Source organism: Myxocyprinus asiaticus, chromosome 50, assembly GCF_019703515.2.
Source record: "Myxocyprinus asiaticus isolate MX2 ecotype Aquarium Trade chromosome 50, UBuf_Myxa_2, whole genome shotgun sequence".
In the NCBI taxonomy this organism is placed as follows: Eukaryota; Metazoa; Chordata; class Actinopteri; order Cypriniformes; family Catostomidae; genus Myxocyprinus; species Myxocyprinus asiaticus.
In genome coordinates, this window is record NC_059393.1 from 76,312 (window position 1) to 100,476 (window position 24,165).

General features: G+C 38.6%; 1 protein-coding gene across 1 annotated transcript in view; it reads left to right on the forward strand.

The window, feature by feature from the left end:
• Window positions 1–2,405: 2,405 nt before the first annotated feature.
• Window positions 2,406–24,165, forward strand: part of LOC127439055 (sentrin-specific protease 5-like) — a 37,957-nt gene continuing 16,197 nt past the window's right edge. Inside the window, exons 1-4 of the mRNA XM_051695084.1 lie at window positions 2,406–2,552; window positions 5,242–5,439; window positions 13,351–14,070; window positions 15,799–15,904. Coding sequence (XP_051551044.1) covers window positions 5,391–5,439; window positions 13,351–14,070; window positions 15,799–15,904 — 875 coding nt within the window. The 5' untranslated portion in view covers window positions 2,406–2,552; window positions 5,242–5,390. The remainder of the gene's footprint in view (window positions 2,553–5,241; window positions 5,440–13,350; window positions 14,071–15,798; window positions 15,905–24,165) is intronic.

The following is a 24,165-nucleotide window of genomic DNA, read 5'->3' on the forward strand; positions in this document are numbered from 1 at the left end:
TTCTTGAAGAAACACTATATCATATTTCTTAAGTTTAAGAAAAGAAATAACCTTCCTTCTTTTTATGGGGTGCCCCAACCCATTTACATTCCATGTGGAGAGAGATAGTACACTCATATTAACAACTGACATATTGATATAATAAAAAAAATAAATTGTGTGTGAAAAACAAAATTATACAGACCACATTCCCCATTAGTGAAACAATCAACCCCCGAACATCCCCCCGAACAAAACAAACAGAAAAAAGAAAAATGTGCGCATTAACCCCGCGCCTGAAAGCGCCAACCGGCGACAATCCCTCTAAACTCAAAAGGTCCATGAACGCCCACGAGCCCCCGTGACAACTTTGCCATCGGATAGTACAATTTTGCCTCACAAATTTGTGAGGCAAAATTACATAACAGAAAATACTTTGTAAAATAAACCCCAGCAAATAGGAAGAATGAATACAAAGAATGTGTAGATTCATTCACAGAACTGTCTCAAAGGTGTGATCTTCCACAAAACAAATTCCAGCTGATATAAAACTGTTCAGATTCCTCGGACAGACAAACGAATGTTCAGTGAGCCGGCTGTTATGAGTTCAGCAGATGACGTAATCATTCAATGTTCCGTATAAAAACTCAAAACAAACTACAGCCAGCAGGAGGACTAAGCACGGAGAACGAACAGATTAGTCCACAGCTGTTCCAAAGGAGTGTTTTTCAATAGAACAAGCTCCAGCCGCTAGGCGGAGCCAACACAGAAAGAAAAAGATATTTTGCGGTCATCCGTAGTGTCTATTCTCAATCTGTCCAGGAACTTCAATGCAAAATTTTCTTAAGCAAAAGTGTTATTCACAAAACAAGCTCCAGCCGCACGGTGGAGCCAACGCAAAAAAAAACTAAAAACTAAATGTCGCCCAGCTTCCTCAAGAGTAAGTACAGTGAGTCGACCCACTCACATGAGAAATATCCACTGGTTTACTCAGCCATTGATTCTATAAAAGACATTGCCTTATTGGGGCATGTAAACCTTCGTTTCTATTCTCAGTTTGGCTGGAAACATTAGAGCAAACAAGATCTTTTTCAGAGAGTTTCTTGCATTCCTTGAACCGATCGCGTTTCTCTCTTGTCGAACTCGCAAAGTCCGGGAACAAGAAAATATTATGGTTCTTCCAAGAAAGCTTCCCTTTGCTCCTCGCCTGGCACAACACAAGATCTTTATCGGATGATCTCAGAAATCTGACCAGAATCGATCGGGCTTGTCTCCCTCAGCAGATCTGTGAGCCGGGACTCTGTGAGCTCGCTCGATTTCCAGCTTTGACCTGTTATGACTTGGGAAAAACTCGTCTAGGAATTTCACCATATCTCTGCCCTCCTCATGCTCAGGAATTCCAACAATTCGAACGTTATTCCTGCGGCTTCTATTCTCAAGATCTTCAATCTTTTCAAGGAGATGTTCCAAATCAACTTTGGTTGTGGGCAGATTAGCGGTTAATTCCCTCTCTGAAGATTCCAGAAAATCGATTCGTTTTTCAACATCAGTCACTCTTGTGACTAGCTCAGAGAATTTTATTTCCATTGCCGTAATCGATCGACGTATTACAGCGAGATCCTCCAAGTCAGCAAGAATCTTCGTCAACATCACCGACATGTTGGACAAATGATGCTGGATTCCTTCTCCCACAGCGTCATCCAAATTGAGTCCCCGGTCTGTAGGTCTGTCGGGGCTTTCATCCTGAACACGTAAGTGTCTTTTAATGTCTCCAGAGCCCGAGGATTTTGACTTCTTTGCCATGTTTTGCATCAAAGAGCAAATGTGTAACTGGGTGTATCAAATTCACCAGATTATAACATGAAAATAATTAAAAATTTAGCAAAGTGCGCAGAGCTCGTCGCTCACACGTCTGCTCCTCGCATGGTGTCACTGGTAGAAGTAAGGAGGAAATATCTTAAATAACTTTATCGAAATATATACATTATTAAGCACACAAAAACAGACAACAACATTTACAAACACATTTGTAAGATTTGGTGACTTTTTTATTTATTTAAAAAATATATATTTTTAGAAGAGGTGGACAAAGGTTTAAAGTAAATTCCAAAATTTCTTTGGAAATGAGAGAAAATAGGTTTTGTTTTCAACGCTTTACATTTATGAATGAAGTACTTTAAAAAATGTTAAAAGGAAAGTAAAATAGTTAAATTGAATAGCAATATTCATCTTCATATTGTTTCTATAAAAGTGTGTTTATACCAAAAAACAGGCCCGGATTAAAAACACACCCCAAGGGCCCCATCCATACTGTAGTTGTGAAGTAGCCTATCTTTATGCCACAATTTTTGCCACAAGAGAACCTTCCTTCCCGCTAGATGGCGCCAAAGCATCCACCCTCACGTTAGTTTATGACGTCATTATCACGCGCCACGATTGCGTTGCGACCATAACAACGCTTGATAACCGTAACATTTATCGATATAATTGATTGTGGAAAATCAGAATTTGTTTACAGTTTTAAATCTCCTGAAAACATCATCTTCGAGACTAGCACACACCCTGGGCACACGGTAAGACTGTGAATCACAGGTGCCTGCGCTCTTTGTGTTTGACTTTCTGAAGCTCGATATTGTGTTTGTGTTTAATATAATGAACGATCGAGTCTGAATCACTGAGGATCATTTGATTAACTTTACATAATTTATGCTTTTGGTCGCAGCGAGTTAAATGAGGATGTATTCATTCTTTCACTTTGAGTTTCTGTCTTCTCAAAATCTTCTGAAATTTAAATTGTTGTGTTTGCTGGAGATCAGAGGAAATAAAATATTCTTCACGTCACTTCTTGATCTCAGATCTCATGAATCCTGATTTTACTGACCAAACACAAGATTTACCTTGGGAGTACCATGGTTTTATGTATATATATATATATATATATATATATATATATATATATATATATATATACACATCTCTGGAAAAAATTAAGATACCACTGCAAAATTATCAGTTTCTCTGGATTTACTATTTATAGGTATGTGTTGGAGTAAAATACTGATTTCTGAACTCTTCTTAAGTTAAAACATTTGTATTGTGTTGTTTAAAAATGAATATGAACTAGTTTTCTTTGCATTATTCGAGGTATGAAAACATCTTTTTTGTTATTTTGACCAGTTTCATTTTCTGCAAATAAATGCTCTAAATGACAATATTTTTATTTGGAATTTGGGAGAAATGTTGTCAGTACTTTATAGAATAAAACACAAATGTTAATTTTATTCAAACACATACCTATAAATAGTAAATCCATTTAAACTCACAATTTTGCAGTGGTCTCTTTTTCCAGAGCTATATATATACATATACAGTGCCTTGCAAAAGTATTCAGAGCCCTGACCAATTATCTCATATTACTGAATTACAAATGGTGCAATTAAATTTCATTCTGTTTGTTATTTTATTTTAAAACACTGGAACTCAAAATCAAATATTGTTAGGTGACATTGGTTTTATGTTGGGAAATATAAAAAAATAAAAATAAAACTGAAATATCTTGCTTGCATAAATATTCAACCCCTATGCTGTGGAAGCTGCCAGGTTACACCGATGAAAGAAATTGCCCTAATGAGGACACAGTTACTTTACCATTTACCTGTGAATCATTAAAGTTGCAATCACATTTTCTGGATAAAAAACCCATTGTTGAATGATCATTGATCAGACTGTGAATCTGAAGGAAAATTAAGACCAAAGAGCATTCCACAGAAGTTAGAGATAAAGTAATAAAAATGCGTAGATTAGGGAAAGGGTACAAAATAATATCCAAATGTTTGGCTATCCCAGTGAGCACAGTTGGATCAATAATCAGGAAGTGGAAGCTGCACCACACCACCCAGGCACTGCCAAGAAAAGGCTGTCCCTCAAAACTCAGCGCTCTAACAAAAAGGAGACATGTGAAAGAGGCCAACAATCACTTTGAAGGAGCTACAGAGTTCAGTGGTTGGGAGTGGAGTAACGGTGCACCAGTCAACCATATCAAGAGCACTGCATAACTTTGGCCTGTATGGGAGGGTGGCAAGAAAGAAGCCGTTACTCAAAGTACCATCTGAAAGCATGCCTAGAGTTTGCCAGAAAGCATGTGAGTGACCCAGCTGTGAAGAGACCAAGATAGAGCTTTCTGGCCAAAACTCAGAGTGCTATGTATGGTGCAAACCTAACACTTCCTATGTCTCAAGACACACCATCCCTACAGTGAATTATGGTGGTGGCAGCATCATGCTGTGGGGTTGCTTCTCATCAGCAGGGACTGGGAATCTTTTTAGAATTGAAGGAAGAATGGATGGACCAAAATATGGGGAAATACTGCAAGAGAACCCACGTCAGTCCGCTAAAAAACTGTAGCTTGGGAGGAAATTCATATTTCAGCATGAAAATGATCCCAAGCACAAGGCCAAAGCAACATTGGAGTGGCTCAAGAACAAAGAGATAAATGTCCTACAGTGGCCCAGTCAAAGTCCTGATCTCAATCCTATTGAGAATCTGTGGCACTATTTGAAAATTGCAGTCCACAAGTGTCACCCAATCAACCTGAACAACCTGGAGCAAATCTGCAGAGAAGATTGGGTCAAAATCACTTTGTGGTGGCTCGACCAATTATTCATGTGTGGGGGTTGAATACTTATGCAAGCAAGATATTTCATTAATTTTTTTTCATAAAAATATTTCCCACCAAAAAAACAATAACTTATTTTGAGTTTCAGTGTTTTAAAATAAAATATTAATCAGAATGAAATTTCAGTGTACCATTTGTATTTTGGTAATATGAGAGAATTGGTCAGGGGGCTTTTACTTTTGCAAGGCACTATATATATATATATATATATATATATATATGTAAATATGAACCATGGTAATGTACCATGGTATTCTTTGATTTTCAAACAACCATGGTATTACCCTATGATACCATCACTGAACCATGGTTCTGTCACAGTACATAGACAGTATTTGGACTCATACTGTGTTTTTTATTTATATATTTATTTATTTGAAATTTATTTTTGTAAATACCATGGTATATGAATCTGGCAATCATTCAGTATTTAATGATAGAACCATTTGATTCCATCACTTTATCACGGTACTGCCACAGTACCTTTTTTATAAAGGGTGCTGCTGTAGAAAACATTGTATTTATGCATTGTTCGTTCATTTCATCTTACAGCACCAAGACTGTTTCTTTCTTCACTCTTTTCACAGACGTTTTAAACGTGAAAATTAAAAGTCACATCCGAACTGACAAGAATTCTAATTTCAAGATCCAAATTCTTGATCTCAATCATGGACTCCTGCTAATAATACAATCAAAGGGGCGAGAGGATCTGTGGAGGAATGGGGTAGAGTTTGAGATGAGGGTTCCGGGTCCAAAAACCTCAGATCAGGCAGAATCCGGCTCAGGTGAGTAGGGACAGACCTGAAACTGGTTTGACCGATTCACACGTTAGCTCTTCTTTAATAAAGGCTCTACCGATAAATGGCATCTGGTATGTTTCTAAAGAAATCCAACAGGAAACAACAGTCTTCACAGGTAAATTCACTTAATATCTCAATGTGTTGTTTATAAAACATTTACTGTTTAAACAACAGCCATCCATGCTTAGCTGCTTTGTGTAATTTTTAGATCATGTTAAAATTCTTTGTCTTATTCAAATTTAAAATGCGGTCAACTATAAGTTAGCCACTGATAGGTCTATTTTCCTGAAGAATGTAAACTCTGTGACTCTGTAGTAGAGTTTAACTTATATAGCGGTTTTACTGATTAATCAGTGCCAATAGTTGCGGCAAAATCGGTTATCAGCAAAAATCAAAGAATTTATTCCTCTGCATTCTTCTGTGGCCAAAACCCTTCATCTGGAAAACCTGCAATAAAAAGCTTAATTTAATTTACAAGTAGTGCATTGTAACAGAGACAAGTCACCTTCACCATTACTGTTTGTGGACTAATTCATGATTATTAATACACATTGTAAAAAAGACACGTGGAATTACCTGCATTAATATGCAAATTTGTCTAAAATCTGGTTTGATCTTCATCTAAAGATGGGTGCACACGGTACGATTTTGGCCACGATTCTGTCGTCTGAGACAAATTTCGGGAATCCTAAAGGATTTCTGTCATCGCAGGGCAAAATCGGCAATCTTACAACGTTCGGCGTGACATGTTCACAGATGGTCAATTAATAGCCTTTGCGATGATCTTCAGCCTCCGAAGTACTGGCAGTGTCTGAAATTTAGCATCACAGCCGTATAGTGTGAATGCTATTACGATGGCCAGATGAGATATTCCGCTCCTCTCTCGCGCCCCAATTCACTTGAAAAGAAACCTGCTCCACCTCTGCACCATAGCAACATTTGTGCCCAGTTATCCTCTACTCAAGCTCTTTCAATATTCTTTTCATTTTATATAAAAAGTTTTAATAAATAAATAAGTAGAAAATACTTGGAGAAAAGTGTAACGTCAGCAATATGAAAACATTATTCTCTGAATTAAATAAATACAGAGCTTAGGCTACAAAATGAAAATAAATAAATGATTGCATTTTCTCGTTTTTTTTCCTTTACATTTATCATGCATTTTCTTTACAACGTTGTTTTAATTACTATTTTACTTTGAATAAATTTACTTCAAACGTCTGTAAACTTCTTTAGTTAAGATTCACACCACTCCAATTTTATTTAAAAATAAATAAAATAGAAAGATTGAACAATTTATACTGGTAAGTATTTATAGGATGTTTTAATCCAAATCATCAAATACAGTTGGATAAAATTATAGAAATCTATGTCATGTTTGTGCATCATCCATAGGGAATTTGTAAGCATGTTATATGATCAGCCTTTATGAATTTTCGAAATTTTGCATGGCCTATAGGTTACTAATCAAAGAAGAGAAAGATGTCCTACAACCCACTTTTTTGTTTTCCCCATTGTGAATGGAGGAGTTTGTAATTTTTCTGGCCACAAGTCTTTTTATTTCCACAATGAATATTTGCTTGTAGTAGCTCATTATTACTGAAGGCTACCTCCCGCACTCACGTTCATTCTCAGCATCTGTAATTTTCTGTATTTTTGATCAGGCTGTCTTATTATAGGCCTGTTTGACAAAATCCATCTTTCTTGTAAATGTTAGCCTATGCTCATAATGTGGTTATTGGAGCAACGGAAATGCTGATGTCCTGACTTTCAGAGAGAGAAAAAAAATGCTTCTCCGTGGTGACCAAATTTCGTCGGTTCGCTTCTGTTCCGCAACACTCCTGTAATGTGAGTCACGTTCACTGATCGGGACGATTGGTACCACAGTCGACTCCGATGTATATCGTGCAGTCTGACATAATGTCGCACAGTGTGCCATGGCGATATCATTGCGTTCATATCAGGGGCGGACTGGCCATCGGGAGAACCGGGACTTTTCCCGATGGGCCAGCCGTGAAACGGGGCCGAATGGGCTGAAATGGGCTGCCGCGTTATGCAGAACGGGCCACAAAACAGTGGATATGCTGAAGGGGGCAGTGATATGCAGAAAAGAACAGCGACTTTTGGGTCAGTTTCTATGTAAAATCCCGGGGCGATTTCTCTTCCTAGTCCACCCCTGGTTCATATCGAACAGTCTGACGAGCAACAATCTAAAGGACTATTATAAATCGTACAGTGTGCACCCACCTTAAGTTACAATAATGAACAAACATAATCTGTTTTAACTAATAAAATACAAATGGTTCTTGTACAAATTGTATACATCATTAAAACATACACAGTGTAGGTTAGAAAAAGTATGTGATCCCCAGGGCTAATGACGTCAACAAAAGCTGATTAGAGTCAGGAGTTGGCAAACCTGGCATCCAGTTAATGATACGAGATTGGAGGTGTGGGTTAGAGCTACTTTGACTTATAAAAAGATTTTGAGTTTGCTTTTCACTTGAAGCATCTGCTGACATGGACCATGCCTTACAAAAAAAAAAAGAAGAGCTTAGAGGCTAGTCAACTGGTGGGCCAAATCCGGCCTGCCAATCATCTTTGTTTGGCCCTCCGACTGATTTGTGATCAAACTGTCTCGCCATCTGAAATACCAGAGCACGCTCTGTGCAAAACTCAGCGTTCAAAGGTGCGAGCCTCAGCAATCAGCAGTGAGTTTAACAACGCTTATTGGCACGTGCAGCATACAGCCGTCATCACTTGTGCGAACTGGAGTGCGCGTTTAAGCTTTTCTGATGATAGTTTAGTTGCACTGCTTTGCTAAACATGGATCACACCATTTAGGCGAACATTTGATAGCGTCTTTTTCATAAAATGTCTTTATATAAAAGTAGATTTGCGATCAAATCTACAAGTGTAAAAAAATAATCTCCACAAATGTGACAGAAATGTCAGCAAATATGCACATTAGCAATCAATTATGAAAACTGAAAGTACAAATAAAATGTGCTGAAAAGTTTGCTTTTATTCACTATTCTTGAAGTGTCAAATGATCGTGTCTCATCTGTTCAGTGTCTGTAGGGCTTGGGAAAAAATTATAATGTGAAACTGAATGGGCAAATATCCTGATTATATTTGGTTATACAGTGCATCCGGAAAGTATTCACCTTTTCCACATTTTGTTATGTTACAGCCATATTCTAAAATGGATTAAATTCAATATTTTCCTCAAAATTCTACAAACAATACCCCATAATGACAATGTGAAAGAAGTTTGTTTGAAATCTTTGCAAATTTATTAAAAATAAAAAACGAAAAAAATCACATGTACATAAGTATTCACAGCCTTTGCCATGACACTCAAAATTGAGCTCAGGTGCGTCCTGTTTCCACTGATCATCCTTGAGATGTTTCTACAACTTGATTGGAGTCCACCTGTGGTAAATTCAGTTGATTGGACATGATTTGGAAAGGCACACACCTGTCTATATAAGGTCCCACAGTTAACAGTGCATGTCAGAGCACAAACCAAGCCATGAAGTCCAAGGAATTGTCTGTAGACCTCCGAGACAGGATTGTATCGAGGCACAGATCTGGGGAAGGGTACAGAAAAATTTCTGCAGCATTGAAGGTCCCAATGAGTACAGTGGCCTCCATAATCCATAAATGGAAGAAGTTTGGAACCACCAGGACTCTTCCTGGAGCTGGCCGCCTGGCCAAACTGAGCGATCGGGGGAGAAGGGCCTTAGTCAGGGAGGTGACCAAGAACCCGATGGTCACTCTGACAGAGCTCCAGCATTTCTCTGTGGAGAGAAGAGAACCTTCCAGAAGAACAACCATCTCTGCAGCACTCCACCAATCAGGCCTGTATGGTAAAGCGGCCAGACGGAAGCCACTCCTCAGTAAAAGGCACATGACAGCCCGCTTGGAGTTTGCCCAAAGGCACCTGAAGGACTCTCAGACCATGAGAAACAAAGATTGAACTCTTGTCTGGAGGAAACCAGGCACCGCTCATCACCTGGCCAATACCATCCCTACAGTGAAGCATGGTGGTGGCAGCATCATGCTGTGGGGATGTTTTTCAGCGGCAGGAACTGGGAGACTAGTCAGGATCGAGGGAAAGATGAATGCAGCAATGTACAGTGACATCCTTGATGAAAACCTGCTCCAGAGCGCTCTGGACCTCAGACTTGGGTGAAGGTTCATCTTCCAACAGGACAACAACCCTAAGCACACAGCCAAGATAACAAAGGAGTGGCTCCAGGACAACTCTGTGAATGTCCTTGAGTGGCCCAACCAGAGCCCAGACTTGAACCCGATTGAACATCTCTGGAGAGATCTGAAAATGGCTGTGTACTGATGCTCCCCATCCAACCTGATGGAGCTTGAGAGGTCCTGCAAAGAAGAATGGGAGAAACTGCCCAAAAATAGGTGTGCCAAGCTTGTAGCATCATACTCAAAAAGACTTGAGGCTGTAATTGGTGCCAAAGGTGCTTCAACAAAAGTATTGAACAAAGGCTGTGAATACTTATGTACATGTGATTTTTTTCATTTTTTATTTTTAAAGATTTCAAACAAACTTCTTTCACGTTGTCATTATGGGATATTGTTTGTAGAATTTTGAGGAAAATAATGAATTTAATCCATTTTGGAATAAGGCTGTAACATAACAAAATGTGGAAAAAGTGAAGCGCTGTGAATACTTTACGGATGCACTGTATACAGCTGTGAGTCAGCCATCTCAATCACGAACAGCAGCAACTCAGTTTGTTCTTTTCCCTATGATTATCTACACAAAAATCTGGCTCCTGCACTGGCTATTGTGTGCAAATTCACAATATTTGCAGGACTCAAATATTTCCTGACTTTATAGAGAAAATGGAAGCTAAAATAAATACTGAAAAAATCTGGCCCCCGGCAAGTTTTCATCTGGATAATCTGGCCCCCACAAGAAAGTAGTTGAGGAGCCCTGGCTTAGATATTCATCTATCCACAGTTAGATAAATTGTATATAAATGGAGATTATTTAGTACTGTGGCTACTCTTCCTAGAAGTGGCCATCCAGCCAAGATGACTTGAAGGGCACACTGCACAATGCTCAATGAGGTAAAAAAGGACCTTAGAGTGACAGCTAAATACTTGAAGCAATCATTGGAACTGTATAACATCTCTTTTCATGAGACTGCTATATGGAAAACATTAAACAGGCATGGTGTCCATGTCAGGACACCACGAAGGAAGCCGCTGCTTTCCAACAAAAACATTTCTGCGTGCCTGAAGTTTTCCAAAGACCACCTTGACACTCCACAACGCTAATGGGAAAATGTTTTGTGGACTGATAAAACTAAGTTTGAATTGTTTGGGAAGAACACGCAGCCGTATGTATGGCATAAAAAGGGCACAGTATACCAATGTGAAAACATCATCCCAATGGTGAAGTACGGTGGAGGGAGCGTCATGATTTTGGGGCTGCTTTACTGCTTCGTGGTCTGGACTGCTTGCTATCATTGAGTGAAAAATACATTCACAATCAATTTATCAAGATATCCTAAAGGATAATGTCAGGGTGGCTTTGCACCAGCTGAAGCTCAGTAGAAGTTGGTTATGCAGCAGGACAATGACCCTAAACATCGAAGTAAATCCAATACTGAATGGCTTAAAAATAAGAAAATCCACCATTTGGAGTGGCCCAGTCAGAGCCCAAACCTTAACCCAATAGAGATGCTGTGGAATGACCCTCAAGAGAGCCATTCACACCAGACATGCTAAGAATATGGCTGAGCTTAAGCAGTTCTGTAAGGAAGAATGGTCCAAAATTCCTTCTGAATGTTGTGCAGGTCTAAACCGTAGATACTGGAAACACTTGGTTGAGATCATATATAATTAATGTAGAAAATCAACTAATTCCAAGGGGTTCACATAGTTTTTCTTGCCTCTGTAACCTTTATTGATTTTGAATATTGAATATTGATTTTGAAAAATCATGAAAAAGTCTGTATTATATCAGAATACCAGATAATTGACAAGCAATCCACTGTTGATGAATTACTGCTTATTATATTGAGCCTATTAACCCATATGACAATGTTTATATACTTTATAGTGTTTCTATTGTAGTACATTGTAGATGATTGTAAGAGTGGGGGGAGTGTCTGAAAACAGTAATTATATTTTAAATTATTTTTAGTGTTGCTAATGGATAAAAACCAACCAAAGAGAAGGCACAACCAAAAATCAAACTGTCATACCTTGAGGAGGAGATGCAACAATGACTCTAAGCAAAAAAGAGCTTCAGCTTTTTTAGATTAAACATTTCATGACGTATTGGTTACCTTGATCAGGCAGCCTGATGAAATGTCATGAAGTTTTTGAATCTAATAAAGTTAAAGCTCTATTTTTGCTTATAATTTTTTATAATTATATTTATTTATCACACATTATACATTTGCACATATACAGTGAAATTCTTTTTTTTTTTTTTTCACATATCCCAGCTAAGCTGGGGTCAGAGTGCAGGGTCAGCCATGATACGGCGCCCCTGGAGCGGATGGGGTCAAGGGCTTAAGCCCCATGGCACACTGTGCGACATTATGTCAGACTGCACAATATACATCGGAGTCGACTGTGGTACCAATCGTCCCGATCAGTGAACGTGACTCACGTTACAGGAGTGTTGCGGAACAGAAGCGAACCGGCGAAATTTGGTCACCACGGAGAAGCATTTTTTTTCTCTCTCTGAAAGTCAGGACATCAGCATTTCCGTTGCTCCAATAACCACTCCATCATGAGCATAGGCTAACATTTACAAGAAAGATGGATTTTGTCAAACAGGCCTATAATAAGACAGCCTGATCAAAAATATAGAAAATTACAGATGCTGAGAATGAACGTGAGTCTGGGAGGTAGCCTTCAGTAATAATGAGCTACTACAAGCAAATATTCATTGTGGAAATAAAAAGACTTGTGGCCAGAAAAATTACAAACTTCTCCATTCACAATGGGGAAAGCAAAAAAGTGGGTTGTAGTACTTCTTTCTCTTCATTGATTAGTATCCTATAGGCCATGCAAAATTTAAAAAAATCATAAAGGCTGATCATATAACATGCTTACAAATTCCCTATGGACGATGCACAAACATGACATAGATTTCTATAATTTTATCCAACTGTATTTGATGATTTGGATTAAAACATCCCATAAATACTGGGTATGGGGATTACTATTGTTATTATTACACGGCTTTTTGGAATACTCTTACTGATTGGTCAATCAAACCATCTATCTGTCTGATATTTCTAAATAACATCTGGGGATAAAGTCATGTCAGACCGGTCATCCGGGTGCTGCAAGTCATCTTTCCTACTTCTCGTAGAAAAGTAATATAGTAAAAAAAATTGTTATGTCCTTTATTTATTCTGCAAGTAGTCTTGTAATAAGCAGGATAATGAGTGTCAGACAGTCATTTCTGTAAAATGGACACTAAAAGAACTGTGACGCAAACCATGGGTGGAATTTAAGAGACTCAGAGTTTCTTTTTATATAACATAATTTCAGTGCAAATCTGTGTTTTATGTTATTTATTTATTTATTTAATAAGTAGCCATGTAACAAGTGTGATAATGTACAGTCAGCTGGTATAGTCTCCTTCAGGATGATACAAGATCCTGATCACCCTGTTGGGGTTTATTTTGCCACAACAGCTGACTGTACATTATTCCTTATTTATGATATTCACACTGCATATAATGTTTTTACTGGAGTGTAATGGTTATTAGGTTATTATTGTGTTAAACAGCAGAAATAAAACAATAATATCATATCAGTTATCAGAAACTTTAACAATAAAAATTGGGGTTTGCATCAGTCATTAACAATCAATATAATTAATCTATACAGGTGAGATGCAGGAAAATGGCCGCTCCAGGAGAAAACGTGTGCCGAAGACGTGTGACTGCTGCGGGCCTAACGGCAAACCCCACGCGCCCGGACACGAGCATGTTACGAAGAAACGCGGCCGCAAGAAGAAAGACATGGTGAACCAAGAGGAGGTGGCTAGAGAGGAGGAGGTGAGCTCCTCGGCAATGGATTCCGTAATAACAGTGGATGGGGACACATTAACTTTTTGTGAGATGGAAGAAGCGCCGTCTCCCAGGGGAAAACTAGACGTAACCCAAACGGAAGACAACATCATGCCTGCAGTGAATGCAACTGCTATCATGGTGAATGGCATAGACAACAGTCTTCATACACATAACTGTCAAGATTCCACCAAAGATCTTATCTCCAGTGAGCAGGACCATCCAGTTAAGACAAGTGCCACGGTGGACAGCAGCGATGTCCGGGCCAGTTTGGCCACACACAGTGACTTGATGGGGAAACTCTCAGATTCTTCCTTGCACGTCAACAGCTCAGATAGGGATGTTTCCAGTCACAATGATGCCATGGAAACCGAGGCGCCCACATTGAGTACTGAGGTAGACAAGGCTTGCTGGGACCACCATTACTGCAAACCTCTTCCTGGGGACCTCGGAAACGACTCAACGGAGGTGATGCGTGAACCGTTGGCACTGCCTCCTGCTGCAATCACCACAGAGGGAATCATTGAGTTTATTCATGGTACAATTGTGCTGAATTCTACATTTGCTGCTAAAATGGGCCAAATACACACTGCAAAGTTTTAGGAATGACAACTGCATTTAATGCAGGAGTGAATCCCCTAAAATTATTCAGTGTTTGTATGAAAAACAGGATTCAATCTGGAGCTTGTAATTGTTGACATAGTGATAATAATCATAGCCATTCATGGTTGGCATACATGTTTCGTATTTATAGCCTAGACAAAGCAATGGAATATGTTTAGTGTTCTCTATATTTGACGAAAGAAAGATTAGCAACCAGAGACCTCGAGGTTGACCAATATTGGATTTCGATGATACTGATGAATAAAGTTGTGGAAAAAGCAGATAACTGATTAATCGTTTAATTGATTTATAGTTTTTAAAATTGATTTATTGAATTTGTTTTCTTTTTTTTAAAGTCCAAACTGAATGAAATCCCAAATGCAGTTTATTGTGCTACTAAAATCCCAAAATAACAAGTAAAAAAAATAAAAATAAGATTTGTTGCATAACACAACATTTTTGACCATAAACAAGAATACACCAGGAATTTTTTTTATTATTATTTGCTCCCAGCTGCTCATTCAAAACATAAGGGAATCAAAAGGTGCACACTGACAATCATCTACAACAATTTACAATATTAACACTATAAAGCAAACATTGTCATATAACAAATATGAGCAGTAATTAATCAACGGTAGATAATCGATGATCACTTGTCATACATGTTTGGTAATCCGGTACTATTAAAACAGACTGTTTCTTTTCTCTAGAGACACATCTATCAAAATCAACATGAACTCAACAATCAGTAATGCTTATAAAAGTAAACGTTCAGTAATGTCTATGCTTCATTGGTGTCATTGCTATAAATTAATCTTGTATTATAAATTATGCATTAGTCCATAAACAGTGACATTAGCAGAGTTACAATGCTGTACATGTAAGCATTCACCAAATTACGCTTTTTGTATTTATAGCCTAGATATTATCCAGATAAAATTTTTTGTTTAATACATTGACATTCACTGAATTTTGGATTATTACTCTTCAAAAGTAGCCATCGGCACCTATTAAATGGCAAAATTGACATATTATTCATCCTTGCCTAGTGATAATCAAAGCGATTCTTGGATGTTTTGTGGTTGGAAAAAAAAGAAACATGGATGCCAACAATGTAACCTATTTGGTGGTATTTTTACGAATAAATATTAGCAACCAGAGATGTAGTTTAATCTGGAAGTTTTTTGTAAAATAAAACCACAATCGACAGAAGCAAAATATTTTTGTTTTGTTTATGCTCTGTATGCTGTTGCTTTTGAACAGCAAGCTCTTTATAATGCATGATGTATGGATTGCTGCTAGACTGCAGGGCTGATGAGAGCAGTGGAAGAGAGAGAATAAACATTTGTAAATGAGTCCAGACACATCTCTGTTTGTGTGATTTTAAAGCATCGCACCAGTGTTCAGAATAGATTGCCGTCACTGCATAACTAGCTGTTCAGTTCAGTTCCCTACACACTACACAGATTGTATGTTAATATGTTTGTCATTACCTGAATTTTTCAGGATGAATGTGTAATGTAAAATGCAGATGTCATTCCTGTAAATAACTGAACTGTGTGCCTAAAGAACACTAAAGACAACCGGATTTAGCTACAGTGTATATTGCCATGGTGTCATTTCCTGGTTGTGAACATGCTGTGATCTTTTCATGTTCCAGAATTCCTCGAGCAGTTCTATGAGAAATACGGAAGCTTCACTCCATTGAGTGACACCGACGTTCTTCACCACCTCAATAAGACGTTTCAATCTGACTTGACCGACAGGTAAATTTAATCGTATTATTTAAAAAAATTATAATAATAAAATAAATTCTCTCATCTACATGCTAGAGGCTACATTTCTGGCACTGTCCATGAATAGGGCAAAAAAGGCAGGGCTCAAAACTCTTCAGAAAATGTCACATTGTTCTGTTTTAACAAAATGTCAGTGAAATTAAGTTCTTAACCTTGAGAAAAAAGTTTTTGTTTAATTGTACTTTTTTGTAATTTTTTTAAAAAATTTTTTAAGGTTTACAATTTGGGTTTCAGGGTTCCAAGAAAAAGGGGAGAACATTATGCCTAGTAGCAGAGCTAGTTTGGGATTAAATGTTGGTTTGTAGTTATTTATACATTTATATTTCCTTGATCATTTTTTGTACAATAACTTTGGTAACAGGGTTGAGTATTTGAGCATGACAAAATCAATCTGAAAAACACATATGGAGTAGCTACTTTTCCCTCTGTATTAATTTTGTTTAAAAAATAGTTAACTGTATCTAGCATTTCTAATATTTTTCACTCCAAAAAACATGCGGTTAAGGTTTTAGCCAATAGTAGCTGCAGCCCTGCAGCACCAGCAGTTTCAGGGCAGCAGTCTCAGGGTGGGAATGAGTGCGGAGCTACGACATGCTATTTTCATGTTAATATTTTATTCAGCTGCAAAAGACATTTTACTAAGATATTGCTTGCTTTTCTCATCAACCTTTTATTTATATTTTGTAACTTGATGATATTAGTGTTTTATTAACATATTGATGTTAAAAAGCAGTTTCCTGATGGGTAGTGCCCATAAAAATAGCCTAAATTTATAGTGAGGTGAGGCAAGATATGGCTGAAATGAGTTTAATGGAGTTAAACATTTTTATATTGTATTTTTTAGCCTCATCTGACAAAACATAGGAAAGATTAAAATAGCAGGCTAAATTAGGATTCAGTAATGATGGGGATGCAATATACTTGATTAAACACAAAATAATATGCCGTGATAACAACAATTACAATAATCCAAGTCTATTCTTCTTAAAAATCTATTTTAGATAATAGAGAGATGGCTGACAGCTCAAGCTGCATTTAAAGGAATAGTTCACCCAAAAATGAAAATTATCTCATTTACTCACCCTCATGCCATCCCAAATGTGTATGACTTTCTTCAGTAGAACACAAATATTTGTAGGTCAATAGAGTGTAAGTAAATGGTGATCAGACATTTGTAGCTCCAAATATCCCATAAAGGAAACCACAGACTTCAGCTGTTAAATACATATCTTCAAAAGCGATATAATAGGTATGAATATATAAAGATATAAAGTCCTTTTTTTTACTTTAAATCCCCATTTTCACTTTTACATCTAAAAGTCACATGTGGTGCCTGTTTAGTTTCACTTTTATTTAAAATGTTAATTTGTGTTCTGCTGAAGAAAAAAGTCATACACATCTGGGATGGCATGAGGGTGTAAAATGATGAGAGAATTTTAATTTTTGGGTGAACTATCCCTTTAAATATCAGGCTAAATGAGTAAATCTGTACAGTAGTGAAATGCTATGCTACAAATATACTTACAACAAGTTTGTACTTGCAAACAGCCTGAGATGAGCATACATTCATGAAGAATTATTTTAATATGTCCAGTATCATGGAGGTAATGAATGGTCATTCTGAATCATTATATCTATAGTATTTTAAAAGAAAGAAATACTCAGAACTCTTTTTTGTATGAATTTTTTTAATTAACTTTTTTTTTTGGGGGGGGGGGGGATTTTTCCCTTTTTTCTCCCAATTTGGAATGCCCAATTCCCAATGCGCTCTAAGTCCTTGTGGTCGCATAGTGATTCGCCTCAGTCCGGGTGGCGGAGGACGAATCCCAGTTGCCTCCGCATCTGAGACAGTCAGCCCGCGCATCTTATCACGTGGCTTGTTCAGCGTGTTGCCACGGAGTCAGAGCGCGTGTGGAGGCTTCACGCCATCCACCGCGGCAACCATGCTCAATTCACCATGCGCCCCACCGAGAACGAACCACGTTATAGCGACCACGAGGAGGTTACCCCATGTGACTCTACCCTCCCTAGCAACCGGGCCAATTTGGTTGCTTAGGAGACCTGGCTGGAGTCACTCAGCACGCCCTGGGATTCGAACTAGCGAACTAGTGACTCCAGGGGTGGTAGCCAGCATATTTTACCACTGAGCTACTCAGGCCCCTTTAATTAACAGTTTTATTGATTCCGTATTATATATATATATATATATATATATATATATATATATATATATATATATATATATATATATATATATATATATATATATCAGTTGTGCTCAAAAGTTTGCATACCCTTGGAGAATTGGTAATAAATGTACCATTTTTAAAGAAAACATGAGTGAGCAGGCAGAACACATTTCTTTTATTTCTTATGGGGTTCATATTCAGCTGTAGGTTATAACAGAATGGCACAATCATAAAACAAAACATGGCAACAAAGAAAAAAATGAAATGACCCTTGTTCAAAAGTCTTCAAACCCTTCATACACAAAAGTTCTTAATACTGTGTATTGCCCCCTTTAGCATCAATGACAGCATGCAGTCTTTTGTAATAGTTGTCTATTAGGCCCCAAATACTTGCAGGTGGTATAGCTGCCCATTCGTCTTGGCAAAATGCCTCCAGGTCATGCAAAGTCTTTGGTCGTCTTGCATGAACCACACGTTTGAGATCTTCCCAGAGTGGCTCGATGATATTAAGGTCAAGAGACTGTGATAGCCACTCCAGAACCGTCACCTTTTTCTGCTGTAACCACTGGAGGATCAACTTGGCCTTGTTCTTAGGGTCATTGTCATGCTGGAAAGTCCAAGAGCGTCCCATTCGCAGCTTTTGTGCAGAAGAATGCAAATTGTCTGCCAGTATTTTCTGATAACATGCTGCATTCATTTTGCCATCAATTTTCACAAGATTCCCCATGTCTTTAGAGCTCACACCCCCCCAAAACATCAGTGAGCCACCACCATGCTTCACAGTGGGGGTGGTATTCTTTTGTTTTTTTTTGTAATTAACATTTTTTATTGATTCAACCATTAAATATAAATAACAGAACACATGTATACAGAATCAATATACATCCCGCACTATCCCCCCCCCCCCCCCAGTACCCCACCCGACCCCCAACAACACCCCAGTGGTCACACAACCAAAGACACACAACAAAAATAAATAAATAATTAAATAAAAAATAAATAAAACAATCACACACATAAAACCCCTACACTTCTGTCTCCACTGTCCCTCCCCGAGAGCCCTCCAAAAAAGACAGATATCTGCCCCACTTCTTCACAAACATGTCCAGACTCCCCAGTCTTCTGGATACCCCCTCCTCAAGAGCTGCCACTCTAGCCATCTCTGAACACCACTCCTGAAACGGGGGCGCTCCAGCCGACTTCCATCTCCTCAAAGTGATCTGTTTGGCGATCAAAACACTAGTTAGGACCCAGTTTTTCATGTGCTTATTCTCCAAATTAATGACTGCCCCATCTCCCAAGATACAGAGTCTGGGTCAAAATAAAATTTGAGAGGCCAAAACCTCGCACATAAACCTCTGAATCCTCATCCAAAATTCTTTCATCTTAACACATCCCCAAAAGACATGGGTTGTGTCTCCATCTTCTAATTGACATCGCCAGCAGGTGGGTGTGTCTTTAAGACCAAGCCTATGCAATCTATCTCAATAGACTCTATGTAAAATCTTAAATTGCATGAGGCGAACCCTTGCGTCTCTGGATGCAGATTTGACATTTTTTAGAATCCCAGCCCACTCTCCCTCCTCCAATACCAAATTTAGATCTTTCTCCCATAATCTCTTAAGAGAAGTTGAAGTTCCGTCTCCCAGACTCTGAATTAGTAGGGAGTAATACACCGATGCCTCAAGACCTTTTTCCAAAAGCAGTAATCACCACTCCCAGAGTATCTGCCGCTTTAGGAGGGTGTAAACCACTCCCCAAAACAGTACAGAGCAGGTGGCGGAGCTGTAAATACTTACAGAACTGAGATCTAGGAATCCCAAAAAGTTGAACCAAATTTTGAAAGCATCTCAACACTCCATTCTCATATAGGTCACCGAGTGTAGTAACCCCCCTCCCAATCCACTCTGACCAGCAAAAAGGGGACTTGTTGATGCATAGTTTGGGGTTCAGCCATATGCTCGAGGCTATATTTAAAAAAAATTCAGAATTAAACAGTCTGGACACCTTTGTGCATACCGAGTTCAAGTACGAGATAACGGGATGTAACTTAGCTTCTCCGATTAATTTGATAGGCTTTGCAGTGGCGAAATAGGGGAAAGAACTTCCTGTTCTATACAGAACCAGGGTGGGGCTCTCTCAGGTGGAAGCGACCAATGAGCCAAATATCTAATAAAATAAAATCTTGGGTAGGCCTAGCCCACCTTTGTCAGTCGGCCTATGTAACTTATTGAAATGTAATTTGGGACGCTTACCATTCCAAATGAAGGACTTCGCTATGCTATCAAATTGCTTGAAATAAGAGAGGGGGACATCTACAGGGAGAGACTGCAGTAAGTAATTGAATTTTGGAATACAATTCATTTTAATATAATTAACCTTCCCAATCATAGATAAATGTTATGAAGCCCACCTGCCCACATCACTCGAAAACTATTTTATTAAGGGGTCAAAATTAACTCGAATAAATCACAAAGATTTGCTGGAAATAAAATACCCAAATACTTAATGCCCTGTTTGGGCCACTGGAAAGCACCCGGCTGGAAAGCCGTTTCTGGGCACTACGCTGTCAGAGCCAAAGCTTTGAATTTAGACCAATTGACTCTATATCCTGAAAACTTAGAAAAGGAATGAATAATTCTGTGGAGGCAAAACATAGATCACTGGGGTCAGAGACAAATAATAAAATATAATCTGCGTAAAGCAAGAGTTTATGTGCCATACCTCCCGCCACCACCCCTGGAAAATCATCCTCCTTTCTTATCGCTGTTTCTACTGGTTCCAGGGCAAGACAGAACAATAATGGGGAAAGAGGGCAACCCTGCCGGGTGCCCCTATCCAGAATAAAATAATCTGAAATTAGTCCATTTGTTTGTACTGCCGCTACAGGGTATCTATAAAGTAACTTAATCCATCCAATAAATGTACTCCCGAACCCGTATATTTCCAAAACCTTAAAAAGATAATCCCATTCTACCATATCAAACGCCTTTTCGGCGTCAAGTGAGATGGCAGCGACCGGAAATTGTTCATTCGCTACTGACCACATGATATTGATGAGACGCCTAATGTTATCAGAAGAGCTGCAGCCCCGAATAAACCCCACCTGATCTATATGTATAAGAGATGTCATAACTTTACTTAATCGATTAGCCAGAATTTTTGACAACATTTTTACATCTAACTGGATCGGGGTAATTGGACGGTAACTCTTACACTCGCTTGGATCTTTGTCCTTTTTAAGAATCAGACTGATCCGGGATTGTGTCATGGTTGATGGAAGCTTTCCATTCTTTAATGATTCAGTATAAACTTCTAGCAAAAGTGGAGCCAGTTCTGTAGCATAAGATTTGAAAAACTCAGCAGCAAAGCCATCAGGCCCCGGAGCCTTGCCTGTAGGTAAGGCCTTAATAACCTCGCCAAGCTCATCCAGTGTTATCTCAGAATCAAGGGAATTTTTTTGCTCAGTCATCAGTTTAGGGAGATCTAATGGTTCCACAAAGTTTCTAATATCTTCATCAGTAGACGAAGACGTGGAACTATAGAGATCAAAGTAGAATTTTTTAAAAACAAACCAGGGCATGATCTGAGACTAAGATATTTCCAATTGAGCAGATGAAATGAGGGACTTGGATATATATATATATATATATATATATATATATATATATAAAAATCTATTCTAGAATAAATCTTATGGACTGAAGAAAAAAATTTATAGTCTCTACAAGATGGGTTCAAATGTCTCCAAATATCTGTAAGACCAAGATTTTTACACATCCTGTGAAGCGTCAATGTTGCTCTAGGGGGTTTACACACTTTTGCTTCACTGTGATCGAGGACTGAATCCATCAAAAGATTAAAGTCTCCTCCCAATATTATATTATGAGGGGTGCCAGCGACTTGCAACATCCCTTCAAGATCTATAAAAAAGCCCTGATAATCAGCGTTAGGCGCATAAATATTAGCCAAAATCAAACTTTGCCCCTGAATTTCAGCTAAAACAATAATGACTCTTCCTAATTTATCTTTAATCTGTTTGAGACATTTCATTGTAGATGTTTATTTATCAATATAATGACTCCCTTGCTCTTACTTGAGCCAACACTAAAGAAAACATGTCCACCACATATCTTCCCAAATTTTTCCGCTTCCTGCGGGGAAAGATGTGTTTCTTGAAGAAACACTATATCATATTTCTTACGTTTAAGAAAAGTAATAACCTTCCTTCTTTTTATGGGGTGCCCCAACCCATTCACATTTCACGTGGAGAGAGATAGTACACATATATAACAACTGACATATTGATATAATAAAAAAAAAAACTGTGTCAAAAACAAAATTATACAGACCACATTCCCCATTAGTGAAACAATCAAACCCCGAACTTACCCCCGAACAAAACAAAGAAAAACGTGCGCATTAACCCCGCACATGAGTGCGCCAACCGGCGACAATCCCTCTAAACTCAAAAGGTCCATGAACGCCCACGAGCCCCCATGACAACTTTGCCATCGGATTGCTCAATTTTGCCTCACAAATTTGTGAAGCAAAATTACATAACAGAAAATATTTGTAAAATAACCCCCAGCCAAAAGGAAGAATAAACACAGAACATGTAGATTAATTCACAGAACTGTTTTAAAGGTGTGATCCTCCACAAAACAAATTTCAGCTGATATAAAACTGTTCAGATTCACGGATAGACAAACGAATGTTCAGTGAGCCAGCTGTTATGAGTTCAGTGGATGACGTAATCATTCCAGTGTCCCGTAAACGGCACAAGCTCCAGCCGCTAGGCGGAGCCACCACAAAAAGAAACAAAACTGACATCCCGGTTCCCCGGATGGTCAAGTCAATTCACTCGGGGGCCGCATAAAAGTATATACCATGACTTACTCAATCCGTCAACTTTATAAAAGACATCCTTTGTGTGAGCATGTAGATATTTTGCAGTCATCTGTAGTGTCCACTCTCAAACTGGCCGGGAACTTCCATGCAAAAGTAATCTTCTGTCAATGCAAAAGTTTCTTTAATGAAAAGTGTTATTCACCAAACAAGCTCCAGCCGCTAGGCGGAACCAAAGCAAAAAGAAACCAAAATGACGCCCAGCTTCCTCAAAAGCCAGAGTAAGTACAGCGAGTCAGACCCATTCATATGAGAAACATCCAATGGTTTACTCACCCATTGATTCAATAAAAGACATTGCCTGATTGGGACATGTAAATACTTTGCGACCGTCCTTTGTTTCTATTCTCAGTTTGGCTGGAAACATTAGAGCAAAAGTGATCTTTCGCCGATGTAAGAGTTTCTTACATTCCTTGAACCGGTCGCGTTTCTCTCTTGTCGAACTCGCAAAGTCCGGGAACAAGAAAATATTACGATTCCTCCAAGAAAGCTTCCCTTTGCTCCTCGCCTGATGCAACACGAGATCTTTATTGGATGACCTCAGAAATTTGGCCAGAATCGATCAGGGCCCTCAGCAGATCTCCGAGCAGGGACTCTTTGAGCTCGCTCGATTTCCAGCTCGTGTTCTGTTATGTCGAACAGACTCGGGAAGAGCTCGTCTAGGAATTTCACCATATCTCTGCCCTCCTCATGTTCAGGAATTCCAACAATTCTGACGTTCTGATGTTCTATTCTCAAGATCTTCAAGCTTTTTAAGAATACGTTCCAGATCAACTTTGGTCGCGGGTGGATTAGCGGTTAATTCCCTCTCCGAAGACTCCAAATAATCGATTAGTTTCTCAGCATCTGACACTCTTGTAACTAATTTTATTTCCATCACCGTAATCGATCGACGTATTACAGCGAGATCCTCCAAGTCAGCAAGAACCTTCATCATCATCATAGATATGTTGGACAACTGACGCTGGATTCCTTCTCCCGCCACGCCATCCAAATCGAGTCCCTTGTCTGTAGGCTTGTCGGGGCTTTCATCCTGAACACGTAAGTGTCTTAATATCTCCAGAGCCTGAGGATTTTGACTTCTTTGCCATGTTGACTTCAAAGAACAGATATGTAGCTGGGTGTATCAAATCT